The sequence below is a fragment of the Hordeum vulgare genome, chromosome 6H, assembly GCF_904849725.1.
Source record: "Hordeum vulgare subsp. vulgare chromosome 6H, MorexV3_pseudomolecules_assembly, whole genome shotgun sequence".
NCBI lineage: Eukaryota > Viridiplantae > Streptophyta > Magnoliopsida > Poales > Poaceae > Hordeum > Hordeum vulgare.
This window is the reverse complement of record NC_058523.1, coordinates 144,087,845-144,104,058: the sequence shown is the minus strand read 5'-3', so window position 1 is coordinate 144,104,058 and position 16,214 is coordinate 144,087,845. Positions and strand designations below refer to the sequence as shown.

The window sequence follows — 16,214 nt, the reverse complement described above, 5'->3', positions numbered from 1 at the left end:
GTAGCGTTAGCGTTAGCATTGGGAGAGGGAGATCGAAGGAGGTCGAACCATCACGACGGTAGATCCCCCTTCAATAGTCTTTACCTAATAATAAAGAGGTTATTGCTTCCGTCGGAAAACCCGCCGCTGCCGTTTTAAAAAAATGCCCCTGTCTTTTAGGTAATTAAACCCGCAGTACCTTTTTATGTGTTACGAACAGGAAAACGTTTCATTTTTGCAGAGAGCCCCCTATGGCATTGGATAAGAGAAACACATCTGGCTGACAGAAAACGCACGAGAGGGCTATCGCTTCTTCTCTCATAATCCCACATCGATACTTCACAGATAATTTCATCACTTTATATACATGCGCCTTGGTGATTTTACAAGAGGCAACGGAAATCAACAGAGGAGCAAATTCGAGAAGAAGAAATTGGGATGACGCGAACAGAGGTGGAGCCGCAAGACAGAGGGGGCTCGGGGCGAAGGAAAGGGGTTGGCGCCGGCGATGCATACGTGGAGGTGGGGGGCGTCGGGGTTTGAGGATTCAGGCAACCGGCGGGGTAAGTCTTGCCGGAGACTGGCCCCGTAGGCCGACCTCGCAACAGTAGACCATGGGAGGTGGTCGCGAGGTGCAGAGGTGGGAGGCGGTGGAGGAGTAGAGGAGGAGGGGAGTGCGGGCGCCATTGGAAGGGGGAGTCGGGGAGATTGGGGATCCTGTGGGGCTTTCTCCCCTAGCGGCACGAGGTGGAGGAGAGGAGGGGGGTTGGGGATCGGGCTAGGTTAGGGGGATTTAGGAATGGGCAAGGTTGGGCCTTGGCACGCCTAATGGGTTGTGCACTACTACTCTCTCTTTCCTTTAATTTTTTTCTTTAAATTCTTTAATTAAAAATGTGTGCTATTATTTTTTTCGTTGCAACGCACGGATCCTTTTGCTAGTATATATATATATATATACTAGCAAAAGCACCCGTGCGTTGCAACGGGAGAAAAAACCACCATATTCAATGGCGATGACCATATTATGTTTAAATCTCATCGCATGATTTTGAAATTTTGTTCACAAATGCAAAAAATATTTCTTCTTTTAATTTTATTCACAATTCACAAGTTGAAAAAATGTTTATATATTTTTTTAAATATCATGGTTGTCAAAAAACTTGGTAACTCAAAGAATTATTCTGAATTTTAAGAAACATTTTTTAAAATATACTATAATATTCCGATCCATCCTGACAATTAATTCTTCAAAATTCACTCATGTATATAGTGTGAAAGACTCAGAAGCATTACTGTTGAACTGCATACATTCGATCATTTGTCAACATTTTTACAAATTTGGAAACATTTTTAGAATCGACAACATTTTTTACTATTTATAAACATTTTTTAAAAATTCCAAACAATATTTTATATTACGAACTGCTTTCAAGTATTTTCTTGTGAATTGGCGAATAATTCATTTTTTGAATTATCAAACATTTTTTTAATTGCATTAAAGAAATTGCTCAAAATGATGGACTTTTTTATTCATGAATGTTTTCTTCAAAATTACGATGTTTTTAATATGCAAACATTTTTACAAAAATCCTGAACAATTTTTGAATTCGCAAACATTTAATGTTTTATTAAACATTTATGTAAATATAATTTTTGAATTTCGATTTTTTTTGTTTATTTGAATTAGAAAAAAAAGAACAGATAAATGATAACTAAAAAAACCAAAAAAAAGGCCCCCGTCCATGGGCTGGTCCAAATGAGCGCGCTGTTTATTTTCCAGCAAACAGATTGTAGTATATCTGGTCCCTATGCTTGGGCCGGCCCATGCAAGGATTCCCTGCAAAACGTTTTTTAGAATAGACAACATTTTTTACTATTTATTAATATTTTTTTAAAATTCCAAACAATATTTTATATTACGAACTGCTTTCAAGTATTTTCTTGTGAATTGGCGAATAATTCATTTTTTGAATTATCAAACATTTTTTAATTGCACTAAAGAAATTGCTCAAAATGATGGACTTTTTTTATTCACGAATGTTTTCTCCAAAATTACAATGTTTTTAATATGTAAACATTTTTACAAAAATCCCGAACAATTTTTGAATTCGCAAACATTTAATGTTTTATCAAACATTTATGTAAATATAATTTTTGAATTTCGATTTTTTTATTTGAATTAGAAAAAATAAAAAGGAACAGATAAATGATAACTTAAAAAAACAAAAAAACAGGCCACCGCCCATGAGCTGGCCCAAATGAGCGTGCTGTTTATTTTCCAGCAAGCAGAGCGTAGTATAGCTGGTACCTATGGTTGGGCCGGCCCATGCAAGAATTCTCTGCAAAACGTTTTTTATAACTTATGGGTGGCATTGATGGCTAGTACAATTTTAAAGGCAATTTTAGTGACGTATCACAGAAGCAATATGTGTTTTATTAGTAGAAAAAAAATAGATAGATTGGTCGGCCCAGGAAAAAAACGCGTTGTCTCAATTTTTTTTTTCACTGAAAACAAACATATCTCTCTCCCTTACCTTTTCTCTAAGGCACTGGTGTGCGGGCCCCGCCCACTTGTTTTCCTCCTGGACACCGGACTCCCGCCCGCCCCCGACGCCATTGCCAGGAGCGAGTCGAGCTCTCCGCGCCGCCTCTCTTATTCCTGCTGCAAGACGGAGCCACCTTTAAAGCGCGACCGGTTCGTCAAGTCGCCGCTGGAAGTCCACCTCGATCCGAGCTAGCTATTAGAGCTCGCCCGAAGTCGCCGGAGAAGACCCAAGTCTAGCCGGACTCCAACGTTGCCGCCAAGGAATGAAATGAAGTCGCCATGAAGCGCCACCCATCGTCATCAACTCGCCGGAGCAAGGCGTCCACGGGAGGGAGCTCCCCGAGCAAGCCGAAGCAAGAGCCACCGCGCACCATGGATTCTGGCGACCAGTGCCGACGAGAAATTCCCCTCTCGAGAAACCCTAGGATCTGCACCGCCGGATCTCATATCAAAGGCCAAAATTAGAAGGTATGGACAGATCTGAGCTGCACGATTTCAATATATCCAACGACTCACATTCAAAGCCGATCAGCCGTTTAGGGCACGCCTGGTATTTGTTATCTGCCGGCTGCTGTATTTTTTTATAAAAGCCCCTAGATCTTACAACACTTATAAGTTCTGATTTACAACTCCAGTTAAGGTGAAACTTACTGCATATCGTTTATCTTGGAGTGCTTTAACTTTTTGACACACTGCTTACCGAAAAAGCCTTTTGTCCCGTTTTATAGATAAAACAAACCACCACAACCACATGGTACCCAACTCACACACACACACACGAGGTAGCACAACATAAAGTGCAATGGGGTTCTACTGAGGGCACAAACTCAGCAAGTCCTGAAAAGAGAAAAAATAAGCGGTAGACCCGCACGCGCAAGCAAAGCGTCTAATCCGGCTCAGGAGGTGGTGGAGGGAGCGGTGGTACCAAGCAGAAGGTCATCGTCCTGAGATCAGCAGTAATGGCGTTGATGGCGTCTCGGTCCTGAAGGCGGCTAAGCGGTCGCCAGAGCTGCAAGTAACCACACATTTTGAATACCACGTCAGTCGCACGTCGAAGAGGCACACGTTGAATCACAAGCTTATTCTGAACCGTCCAAAGCGTCCAAGCAAGGACCCCAATGACCAGCCACCTAATGCCGGGAAGTAGCTGTTACACCAACGCCCACCAATGGCCTCACGGAGGCAGCTCCAGAGGAACTGGGCGGACACGCACGAGAAGAAGATGTAATTGATATCCTAAGCTGTCCTACATAGGGGGCAGAGCCCATCGCGCGGGCCGTTCCGTTTAAGCCCGGGCCGTCAGACACACTGCTTCAAACTTTTGAACTATTCAAATTTGAATTATATATCTTGATGTGGCCATAGTTTGCACACAAGACACAACAACATCTTTTTGAGTTATTCTTTTTGCACATTGAATCTAAGGGAGAACCTGATGGGGGAGTACACCCTAATCCACTTCGAGCACCATGAATTTAAATTCAACACTTGTTTTCACTATAATTTGAGTTCTATAAGCTCAAGTTAAATGATTATTTTTGCATATTAAATCTAATGTTGAAATATCAACCATTGGACAACCTTTGTCCAAGTTTTCTAAACCTTTGACCTGTGTTCAAAATTTATTTTCTATTTAGGCCATGCTTGGCCATAATTGCACAACATGATTCATTTTGCATATTAAAATTTACCAAACCCTAACCTTGGAAGGCCCTAAGAGCCTTAGATCTATATTTGGTTGTATTTGGATTTTATTTGAATTGGCCAATTTGAGTTTATTTGATAATTCAGTTGGATTGTTGGCCTAGTTGTAGTTGACTTTGCTAGTTTCTTGGATAGAAAATTGGAGTGGGAAGGATAGTATATTTCAAGAGTGCGGTCTAAAATCTTCATCAAGCATCAAGGCAAGTTGCACCATACTTGATCATGTTTTACTTATATTATTTTGTTATATGCATTGTAGGATTCCGCCATGAATATTATGCTCAAAAAATTTATTTTTAGTTTTGCCATGCTAAATTAGTTATGGGAATGGGAGTGATTCATGAAAGTATGAGAGTTCCTACTTAAGTTCAATCAAATTAGTAATGAACTATCTATGACGGTGTTACGGCCTAGGGGTGCCACATCATACCGGCAACCGGCCCCCTAGGTCGGTTTATGCCCCGGGCCAATATCCCAACCTATGGGCCCAATAGAGAGAAGGACCCAGAGGACTTGGAGTATTCGTCAATGAAGCTGGCGTCCAGGAGGTTGAGTTGGTGCACTTGGTCAGTTCAATATTGTGCTTGTCGACCGTGGACCGCATTCCTTCGAGCTCTTCGGCAGCCAGAGATTTTGCGAGTTCCTTGGATGCCAAAGCCCATGTGGCATGCTCGGTCTTTAGAGATCGCTCCGCGTCGTCAGATATGGTTATGACATCGTTCGAGCCTGGCATCTTATGCTTCAGATAAGCGTAATGCGAGCACCGCACTGTATCGTGCAGATGTGGCCCGACCAGAGGAGGGCATGGTAGCCACTTCTGAAAGGTACTACCACGGTAGTACCTCGAAGCTCAACAACTCCAATCGGTAGTTTTCTGGTGTATCGAACACCACGTTCAACGTGACCCTTCCTAGCGGTGAAGCTTCCATGCTAGGGATTATGCCCTTTTTTTGGTCGGCTCTATGCGGGATTGGTTGACCTACATCTTCCGTATTGTATCAACATATATCAAGTTCAGGCTGCCGCCACCATCCATCAGGACCCTGGTTAGGTTATATCCTTCAATTATTGGGTCCAGGACGATGGCGGCTTTCCATTGTGACGCATGCTGGTCAGATGATCGCGTTGATCAGAAGAGACTGGCCGCTCCGACAATGCCATGTACTGTGGACCTCGCGTAGAGCGCGCTTTCTATCCTTCCTTGTCTCGTTACATGGATAAATCATGTTCACGTTCTTTATCTGAAGGGTTATTGCTTCTGCTCGCCGTTGCCCGCGCCGGCGTGAGGCTCATCCTCATCGTCATTGGGTGGATTCTTCTTTTTAGTGTTGCCTTTTCTGGCTTGCTTGGCCATCTTTAGATCCAACAGTTCCGGTTTGTGTGGTTGGTTGGGGGGTCGCCAGCGTTCAAGGGTCGATGATAGTCACAAGGCCTATCCATGACCTTGTCAGACGCGCCGGGGTTACCATCGTGCGCCTTCTGCTTGGCAAATCATGCATCCTCTTCGGAGCAGAACCTTTGAATCATCTCCATCACGAGTCGGCATGGTCTTGGGCTTATGATACCCGAAGTCTATGGTGAGGAACTCATCGGAAACGCCATGCTTGAACGCAGCGATGGCCTCCACTTCATTGCAGTCGACGATCTCATTCTTTTTCTTCAAGAAACACTTCCAGTAACCGTGCACCGTTTCATTCTCTCCTTGGGCCAGATTTCCAAGGTCGATGGCATCAGCAGGACGACGTACGTGCCCTTGAAATTAGCGATGAATTCGTCTTGCAAACATCCCAGCTGGCAATCTACCTGGGCGTGAGGGTGTTCAACCAGAGCCTAGGGTTTACCGGATCCTAGTTGGTTAGTATCTGGGGAGGAGTCCTAGACGCCAACTTCCTTATCGTACTCCAAGTCTTCCAGCCTTCTCTCTATTGGACCCATAGGCCTGAAGCTGGCCCATGGCATAATCCGACCTAGGGGGCCACGGGCCGGCCTACTTGGGCCGGTTTCCGGTATGATAAGGCACCCCTGGGCTGTAACACCGTCAGGCATCAAGGCCGCTGAGATCAACCTGGTTGAGGCCAAGGAAATCAAGGTCCATCATGTGATCTGTATATGGGTCGGCCAATTCTCTTACCGACGCATTTGGAAGGATCTCCTCCAAATCTTTGTGATTTGTCACGATCCGATCATTCTCCTTAAGCTGACCGATGAAGTTTTTCCTCCTCCTGTGGCTGGCGTGTATGTGAAAATAGGAGGTCTTTGTCTCCCCAAGATTGAGCCAGGTAAGCCCCGAGCGTTGTCTGGCCATACATCTCTCAATCGAGCAAAGCCCAAGAAGTATTTTTTTTGCGGGATCAAGAAGTTTCTTCTTAATCTCCCGTCTAAGCCACCTCTCCGTGAAGGATAAATGTTCTGATTTCTTCAGCCTGATCGAACAGGTTAATAATTGTTTTGGCCCAAACAGGTTGTTCTTTTATCCCTCCAAAACTCTTCAAACTCCAGCTTTGTAAGGCACTCGTGTTTCTGAGTTTGCAGTAGAAGCGGATGAAGGGGTTGACATTTTTCTTAAAATGGGTTAACCCCGGTTTCTGCATCATTGTGATGCATACAATCATCTTTATTGAAATGTAGCAAATATTCAAAGCAGTCAAAATAAACAATAAAGATCAAGACCACAACCGGTCGGCAATAAGACTACCACATGACTCAAACACATAACCTGCTATAAAAGGAACTAAGAAATGCTTTTGCCCACAGGCATACATGACTTCGTGCACCTGCTATATTGTACATTGAAGCATTTAAATGATGTTAGTAATGATCAAAACTATTTGTAAGAATGTCAAAATGTCCTTCGTCTTCACATCTTCAGTCGAAGCCGTCATGTGCATCCATTACTTTCGCTAGAATGGAACACTTTTATCTCTATGAGTTGTCTGGTTAGGTTGGTTTGTGCTATATATTTTTTTAAAACTGAAGAAAGAATATGTGGTCACCATCTCGGATGACACCAATGTCATCTATTTCAGCATAATCTCTACTGACCACTTTTGTCGGATGGGAATCTGGAAACTTCTGTCCTGCATAGCGATGAAATATTTGATGAGAGAAGTGCATGTTGCAGTATCTAATTTACTAAAAAGTGCGGTGTATATCTGGTCTCTGCTACAGCATGAATCAAAATGAGTCGCATGCTAAAAACATTTTCACTTACTGCCAATTTTGATAAGTTCCTCCAGCGAACCAGGCAGGTTGATAAGCTTCCCATTCTGTACCATAGAACCCGTTGCATTATGAGGACATATATGAATTGTAACTCTTTTATTGGCTGCTTTTATGCCACTATAATCTTGATATCTGCTCCTTGATATGTTTTCAGATGTCCTGTGTGGAGAACCCAGCTGCATTTTCGTAAGTACTGTTTGCTGACTGCTTGCTGCGGCCTTGTCTTTGGATTTTATTTTAATACAGAGCTCTTCAGCGCTTGTTTTGGTCTCACAATTTATGCGAACCTCCTTGAGATCCTCTTCTTTGTCCATCATTCTATATTGCTGTGGCACTTGTCCGAATACCTTCGTTGAATCAGGACCATCTCCAGATATTGGAACCTTGCTACCAAGATCTATACTTTTCTGTTCTGTGTAATGTTGGTGTGGCCATTGTAGCATCCGTTCTTCTCGAGGTATATGAAATAGGTCATACTTGCTCAAGAATCTCCGGTCTGGTTGGTTCAATTCAGGTAAGCTTTCCGGTATCTTCAGTTTCTGCACATGACACAAAAACTTCTTAGCTTCTGTTTAGACGAATTTAAGTCTTAAATTGTTTGACTGTGTTCCAAAATTGAAGCTATACCTGCAATAGATTGTTCATTAGAATGTCATTGTCTTCCCTGTGATTTTGAATGGCCTCTCTGAGTCTTGTCCTGCTGATTCTCAGGAGTTGGGACAGTTCAGCTGTGCGGAAAGTAAATGGCTGGGGTATGTTACATAGAGCACCAACCTCTCCAAACATATCACCATTTGTAACATTTGCATATACCTGCTTTCAAGAAATTCATACTATGTTAGTAATCAAAATAATCTATGGAAATCTTAGCGATATCTGAGACTCTGCATAGTAGCTGAAGAAATTATACCTGCTCGTTCCCATTTATGGTTGTTATCATATTCTACAAAAAGAACAGATAGTAGTGGCAATTAGCTTAACGGTACAAACTTGCACAAGCTTTGATTCATAACTTATGGAGATAACAAACTAACCACTGCTCCTGAAACTATTAGGTAAATATCAGCTGCCCCTTCATTCTGCAATATGATATCTTCCTTTGGTGGAAAATACTCAGGCTGCACTTCCATGACCTATATTATCCAACAAATCCAATTAGTACACATATTAGCAGTTATCCCAAGACAGTTAGAAAAACATAGAATAGTTGACTGTATTACCAGTTCTGCAATGAAACTGTTGGATACTCCATGGAAGAGGTAGGCCCGTCGCATGATTGGAAAGAACAAGCTGTATGCTATGCTTGAACGGATTCCTTTTGGGAGACCATTTAACATGGCCTGCTGGTTATATCCTTCTGTCCTGAACTGTAGGCAGAAGTGAGATAGCATTTGCTCCTTTATGCTCACAGGCAGCTGATTTCGTGCCGCGAACTCTGAAGCTGCATATATTGAGTCCCTCTGCATCATTTAAATGGAAGATATCAATAGGACTATAGGCATGGAACAAGAATGACGGTAACTATGTTATTGATGTTGTTGATTGTTCAAGACCTTGATTAGCATGTTGTTTTCTGTTTTCTTGCTGCCCAAAATTGCTGAGTGGCTAGGGATGCAAGAACTTGGTACCTTGTGGCATCCATGCAAGAATAGGATTCTAATCCTAAACTTTCTGAGTGGCTAGGGGATACATTTCATTTTCCAACCATGTCGTATATAATAAAAGTGCTAGCTTTCTCAAGATCTCACAACTTTAGTTGTATGGGATCCAAATACAGCCTATTTCTGTTCTTCTTTTTGTGTGGGGCGAAATAAGGACATGAATAGCTACCAACCAATTATGGCACTGAATGTTCTGTGAGTAAGTTGAGAAACATACAAATTTCTGGGTGCGGCTGGTGCCATGAACAACCAGGTTGGTCATATTGCCGATGAGGTAAGCCGTCAAGCCCAGATTAAAGAGCATATAGAAAATATCAAAGAGCATCTCCCTTGGGTTCTCAGCATGCAAGTCCCCATATCCTGTTGTTGTCAGCGTTGTAATGGACCAGTACAGAGCAGTAACATATCTAGTCCACAAGCTCTCTGATCTGAATGTAGGCATCACGGCACCAATCCATGTATTCTCTGGGTAGGGGTATCTGTCAGCAAGCATATAGTTGAAGCATCCCGCGCAATGCACCGCAAAGAGGGTGACCTGCATTTGATTGTTGCATATTTTATAATCAGAGTTTTTTTTCTCCTGGGAAAAATAATTAATATTCTGCATGGCTGAAACTTTTGAGGGTAATGGTAAAAGTTATAGTAATATTTCTGGAAGACTTACAGAAATAAGCTTTGTGCACCTGGTCCAGAAATAGTTGAATCGGATATCCTTCTCCAGCCTGGTTAAAAGTAGATGATCAAATTTGTGCCATTTGTCATTCATCACTGAAACATGAAGAATCTGGAAAAGACATACCTGGCAAACAGGGTGCTGACTCGGTTAAGACGCCACAACCTAAGCAGATTGAGTACCTTAAAGGAAAGATCATTTCCCTTATGTGTGAACAGAAGGATGAAGGGTTGAAATGGAGCTGTTGAACACACATCAAATATGAACCAAGTTGATAGGTATCTGGGGAGGATCAGATCATATTTTGTTATTGTCAGGACAGAATCACCTGGGCCTTTTTCAGCAACAAATGTGGGGTTATTAAGATGAAACAAATTATGAACCAGGTGCGAACCTTACTGCAATTCTCTTCCGCTCGTCCACAAGAAGATGTGTTTTACTGTCAACATAAGCTACAAAGAATGTCATAACAATATCAATGGCAAAGAAGCTATTGACAATGTTCTCAACTAGCGCAAGCTTAGACGGCAAGTCCCTCAAGAATGCCAGCTCGAACGGGCAAACCCAGGCGGAGTAAACAACTAGGACTATAAGGAACAGCTCCCAGAATCTGAGAGAGGGAGAGAGAGACAGAAAAAAAGCAGAGGAAATCATGTCAGCTGCTGCTGTTCTCTTCATCTTGCAACATGGAAGGTACAGAGGGTGCGGGCAGTGTGAATCTCACCTGTAGCGGGGATCGTAGGGTGATACGATGAACTTCCTCAGCTTATTGGAGTGGTTTATGGTTGCCCCAAGAGACGGCAGTAGCTCGATGGCGAAGCTGTCGCTGTTCCCATTGATTTGAAGTCCATCCCAGAATTGGTGGAAGTGAGATTTTGAATGAGCTTGAGTCATGCTTGCCTTTGCTATGCTTTGCCACTCGACTCTATATGCAGAAGGTGTGGAGGATGGCACCTCTATATATATGTGTGTATATGCTGCAGCTCATAAACATGCAGGGTTGGGGGTCAGAGTGGGAGAATCTTGGAAACAAACAAGAAGCCGCTCCTGTTTTATACCTTATGAGGAAAAGAACAGGGCGCGCGTGTTTTCTGTGGGCTGTGTGAAGCTGTTCATTCGGCACGCGCTGCCTGCAAGATGTATCACACCTTCTCCTTTTGGATGCCTTGTTCGATTCTTTGGGTGTGTAAACCGACCGCTACTATGCACTTTAGCCGTAAACTGTCTGTGGTGTGCATTATTTTGCCATCCAGCCCTTACGTTAAGTGGTTGCGACTCGCAATATGAACTCATTCATGACTATCCCCTCGTCTTCTCGAATCTGTAGCAGTCGTGAGCGTCATCAGTGAGCGCTGCTAGTCTAGTTATACAGTGCCTTCCACATGTCTGTTCAAATGTGAACAAACATGTCATTTCCCGAAGTAATTCTTCACATACTTATCATCTATGGGTATATTCTTTTGCCTGGTGGTTCAAGTAAGACTTGCTTTGGGTCTCATTGGTGCCGAGGAATGGTTAATAAGTTTGTCCAAGAGATCTTGTCAAGTCTAATCCAATCCAAGCCTGCGTGTTCTGATACCTACCATTTACTGCCATCGAGATATTGCGGGTTCACACTGATTGGACTGCGCTTTTTCCTGGGACCATTAAGGGCTGAACAGACTGGGCCTCCATTATTGTGGATTTCTGGCAAAAGTGTAAGTTGTATACAATCTTATTTGAAGTTCTGTCTTGTTTTGCAGTCTTGCTGAATCAGCCATGAGATCCTTGTTTAGACGTAGCCAACTCATATCTCTTGCCTTCTGACGGGTCCCATATTTAGATTCCAGACAAAGGAGAAAATCCTACTTCTTGGTACACTTATTGATCTTCTTGTTGATGTGCTAGCCGAATAATTAGTGCCCGATTTGACTTTGTTTGAATGATTTTGCAGCTTCAGTAGTACGAACTATCTTGAAAGATACTCACATCGTCACTTGCCATGCAGATTTATGCAGCTGCTAACTTTGGTAAGTGGTTCCAATTCTGGTGATATGATATGGTGCTGATCTGTACGTAACTGATGATACTGCCTCTTGTTCTGTAAGATTGATTATTTCTGGGTTTTCTTGTCGACTCAGATCATGTTTACTAGTTTATCAATTATTCTTAGGACTTAACTTATATTCCCTCCGTCCCAAAATAAATGACTCAACTTTGTACTAACTTGAGTCACTCATTTCATGTCAAAAAGAAAAAACTTGAGTCGCTTATTTTGGGATGGAGGGAGTATATAACAAAAACTATTCTTCTTCGAAATAAAAGGATTCTTGAGTGTCCAGAACCTTTTTTTTTCTCTCCATTAGAAATTATCTAGAACTCAAAATTTAAAGTGTAGTCATGATCTCATTATTTTTTATCAAGATTTGCTACCTGTCCAGTGTCCATCATTAGGCAGCTGCACGTGTTTCTTTGAATGAGATGAGGAAATAGACATGTAGTAGGAGGAGCTATTTTCTTGTTACTTTCGGTGGGCCCGGTGAATGGCTAAACCAGACAAGTCTTTGTCTGTCATGCTCTCCATACATCGAAATGGCTACAATTCTATTTCATGTGACTACTGGTGCAGCCTGTATCTGGGACGTAAGTTGTCAACACTACCCCTATCCCTGTTTTTCTTTTAAAAGAGTCGAAGCTGTAAATATTTGTAAAACATGCTATTCGTCTCGAAACAGGATTTTGACCAGATTTACAAATAAAGCCATATGGGCAAGGTTAATCCTATGCTGATCAAAGAAAAAACGTGACAAAAAATGAGCCGGAGACCGCTCACAAGCGGCAGGAGTATAGGAAAGTCCGGACCACCGTGAGGCATGACCGAGCCCGTCGACGAGAAGAAAACCATCGTACTAAGTCACAACCACTCTACCATTCTGCCGGAGAGAACCCCCTACCGCGGTAGGAAGACGTCGTCACGTGTAAATGAAGGGGCACATGAGACCGCTAGGCAAGAGGTGCCCTAAGCAAACCCAAAACGCCACCGCGACATGGTACACCCACAATCACCAACGATGCCCCCAAAAGGGACACGACACACTGCACCGCCACCCCTTCCGCTAAAAACGGACAAGGGTTTTCACCCTGGTCGCTGGCAAGGTGGGGCGGTAAGCTAAGACGATGGCCCCAAGAGGGGACACGAAACCCGGAAGCATTGTCACCACTAGCACGCAGACATGTAGGGGACTCAGACCACCCAGGATGAGTCTTGTGTGAACTGGCTGGGCTAGGCGTTCTGCGAATCGCGCGGCACATAATCTAGCCAGGGCTGCCTGCCTGAATAAGTTATGTAAGACTTGGTTTTTGATTCTTCCAGTTTGTATTCGCGTCATTGTTATGGCTGAGTCCGTTTAGTTAATAAAGGCAGCGTCGTTTCCTTCAAAAGAAAAACATCACTGCAACATTGCTCACCAAAGAGCCAAATGCGCAGCCGGCCACCTAGGATCGCCGCCCCGGAATTCAGTCCTCAAACCCCAACCTTGCACGCACCAAACCTGCAACCGTCAACCACCAGGGAAAGGGTGGAAATGCTAGGGTCGTCCAGGGGTGGAAAGGAGATGGCTTTTATCACCTTGCCCCTTCTCTAATCTCCATGCCTTGGAACTTCCCTGAATCTTATCCGATTAACCTGTTGTGCTAAGTTGACACAGCGTTCAAATCTCTGCTACAGTTTGCAAGGACCTATTCGACACTGTGCCTGAAGGTGATTAATTAAAATTTCAAATTATAATAGCACGCTGCAATGGAACTATACATACATGGTAGCCCCACACAATGAATTTGGTTAATTGTGGTATCTTGAGCCAGTTGCCTTTCCAGGTAATTCAGCATTCTTCCATCCATTGCTGCAGCCTCTTTCTTATGTCCTCTTGTGTTCCTAATCTCTCGATTCTGGTGGAATGTCCCTGCATTATCACAGGTGACCATGTGAGAGTGGGGAGTGATGAAGTGGCGGTCCTTGCGCGCATGTGCATGCATGTGTCTACCACCCCCTTTCTCGTTGCACCTTTCAACTATGTATGATGTATCGGGCTTCTTTCTTCTTGTTGGAGAATGGTGACTTGTAGAGGGAGTTCATCTCCATAATGAGCCGGTGGAAGCGATGCCGCCATTATTCGTAAATGTCATGGATAATGGCCGGCCTCACATGGGCAGTATCATTCATGTATGGGGTCATACTGATTGTAATGTCTGGAGAAAGTTTGAGTATAGTGCAAATCCAACCTCTTTAACAGCCACATTAATCATTTTCTGCTTAACAGGCTGAGGGTTAATTTCCTGTGGACCATAGTCAGTTTTTAGATTGCAATCAGTGAATCGGTTCCCTCCTGACTAGTCATTTTCATTAAGCTCTCACTTTTTGGATTCTGTACTTTTTGTGTGGTCTTATCTAATTATATTCCTTGTTGTTATCTAGCTTATATGATCTGCTCATTGAGCACTCCTGTTGCAGTATCAACAGTTTGGAATCACTTGTTTGCCCATAAAGCCAAACTATTTATGTTCCTTTTCTGGTATCGTGATTCTATTTGAGAACTCGACGACAGTTTTTGACATGCTCTCTCCTGCATGTTTACAGCGTACTGTATTTGTTATTTTTACCTAGTGCTATATTAATAGACAGCAATTATTTATAGGCCATTCCAAACTATTTACCTTGCTTGTCAAAACAGATGAAGACATACAGATTTTTCTGTTCTTTGCCAACATATAGAGATTTTTCTTACTTGTCTCCATGAAAACAACCTGTGGAATGTTAGAATGTGCACATCATGGACGGTAACCAAGTTACGGCCGTTCCATGCAGGATAGGTCCCGTTCGAAGTACAATTTCGTCAACCAGATGAAGAGGAATTCGGGAAAGGCGACAGCGCCGCAGAAAACGAAATGATTCCGGAGGTGGTGCCGAAAATGTGGTAGTTAGTAAAGAATCTTTGCGTGGATGAAGATTTGGGGTGTGATATGGTATCCCAAATTGCCACCTCTCATTTTTCTGTGAGCATTTGTTAAGGTTTTGTTTTTTGCATGACTATCTAAACATTATTTGTTCTCATCTTATGAACAGACAAGAAGGGAAAGTAAAGATTCCAAGAAGTTGTCAGGTTCATCCAGAGTATGGACTATGGACCCATGCGTGAGAGCTTCTAGACGATCTACAACGGGAGTTTGACCAGGTGTGGACGGACGGACTCCACCTACATGCTGGCTGCTGCATTTGCACTCTAGTGCATTATCACACATGATGTTGGACAGTGCCAAACAATGAATGGTTTGGATATGGAGGTGTGGGCTGGAGTGTTGGCATCACCCAGAAATAAACCAGCCGGATGGAGGTCTTGCATTGCACCCGGGTTTGGGGAAACCCGGTTGGCTTTGGATGGATGGATGCGGATGGGAGTGCGGTTGGGAATGCCCATGAAAATGACCGGGTGTGGTACGTGGGGCTGCCATGGCGCAGGTGTGGCTCCATCGTCTCATCTTGATTAGGATTCGCTAAAAGGAGAATAATGATACAGCAGGCCATAAACTAATGGGGGCCGTCCGTCCACGGAGCATATGCAGCAGCCAGCATGTAGGTGGAGTCTCCGTGTTGAACTCGAAAAGCAGCTCAAAGAAATGCAGTTCGGCACGAAACAATGGCGCCAACCCAGGATATCGCCAACCCATGAAACTATGGGGTCCATGGATCAATCATGGACTAATGGTGATGATGATCAACTGCCATTTGCCATGCTATTACGTTTACGGTGTCTGTGTTGAGTTTGGAGAGGTCCAAAGTACATATTAGATCTTGTTGTGTGACGTGGTAGTTGTTTTATTTACTCCCTCCGTTTCAAAATAACTATCTTAACTTTGTACTAGCTCTAGTATAAAATTATACTAAGCTTTAGACATTTATTTTGGAATGGAGGAAGTATAAATTAAGACAAAAGCCTATTTTAAAAAGTACATATTAGATGATTCTTTTTCTTATATGATGCGTGAGGAAGTCATACTTGTTTTTTTTTTACTTTCTTCATTATATTTCGAGGCCGTGTATTGTAATTCCAAAGTACCAAATCAGAGACTGGAGAAATCCAGTCAATCAGGAGATTTCCAAAGACATGTAATGTACAGTGAAAGATAAGATAGTCCATCTTAATCATGTCGCTTAATTTAGTCATGACAATAAACCAATTGTATAATGGATTGTCCCTAAGTCTTATCTTTGTTAACTAGATATATCTAAATATGTGATGAGAGAGGTCATTTGTTCGCTCGGGGGTGCTGCCTATAGCGAACGTTTCAGTGGCTCACCGGGGTGTGACTCCCTTGAGGGAGTCGGTCGCTCTGGCCCATAGCCCCAATTTCTTTTTGAAAAACATGTCATCAATAAAATAGACCTTAAAGCCGT

At 43.0% G+C, this 16,214-nt stretch overlaps 1 protein-coding gene and 1 long non-coding RNA gene across 4 annotated transcripts; one reads left to right on the top strand and one right to left on the bottom strand.

Moving 5' to 3' along the window:
• Positions 1 to 6,927: 6,927 nt before the first annotated feature.
• On the bottom strand, positions 6,928 to 10,686 carry LOC123404127 (potassium channel KAT1-like). 2 transcript variants are annotated; one of them, XM_045098053.1, is made up of 11 exons: positions 10,509 to 10,686; positions 10,179 to 10,394; positions 9,911 to 10,066; positions 9,776 to 9,833; positions 9,329 to 9,646; positions 8,671 to 8,910; positions 8,485 to 8,583; positions 8,361 to 8,393; positions 8,078 to 8,263; positions 7,440 to 7,989; positions 6,928 to 7,305 (listed from the first exon to the last, which is right to left on the bottom strand). In XM_045098053.1, the coding sequence occupies exons 1-11, from the start codon at positions 10,676 to 10,678 to the stop codon at positions 7,193 to 7,195; spliced, it is 2,139 nt and encodes a 712-aa protein (XP_044953988.1). In that variant the 5' UTR covers positions 10,679 to 10,686; the 3' UTR covers positions 6,928 to 7,192. The 2 variants fall into 2 exon arrangements, 1 of the variants encoding a protein (XP_044953988.1); XR_006611660.1 differs by lacking the exon at positions 6,928 to 7,305 and having other exon boundaries at positions 7,902 to 7,989; positions 8,078 to 8,178.
• Positions 10,687 to 11,549: 863 nt separating this feature from the next.
• Positions 11,550 to 15,793, top strand: LOC123404128. Of its 2 annotated transcripts, none has more exons than XR_006611661.1 (4): positions 11,550 to 11,638; positions 11,718 to 11,793; positions 14,628 to 14,785; positions 14,886 to 15,793. It is a non-coding gene; the product is annotated as an uncharacterized LOC123404128 (long non-coding RNA). The 2 variants fall into 2 exon arrangements; XR_006611662.1 differs by lacking the exon at positions 11,550 to 11,638 and having other exon boundaries at positions 14,886 to 14,994; positions 15,390 to 15,793.
• Positions 15,794 to 16,214: the final 421 nt, after the last annotated feature.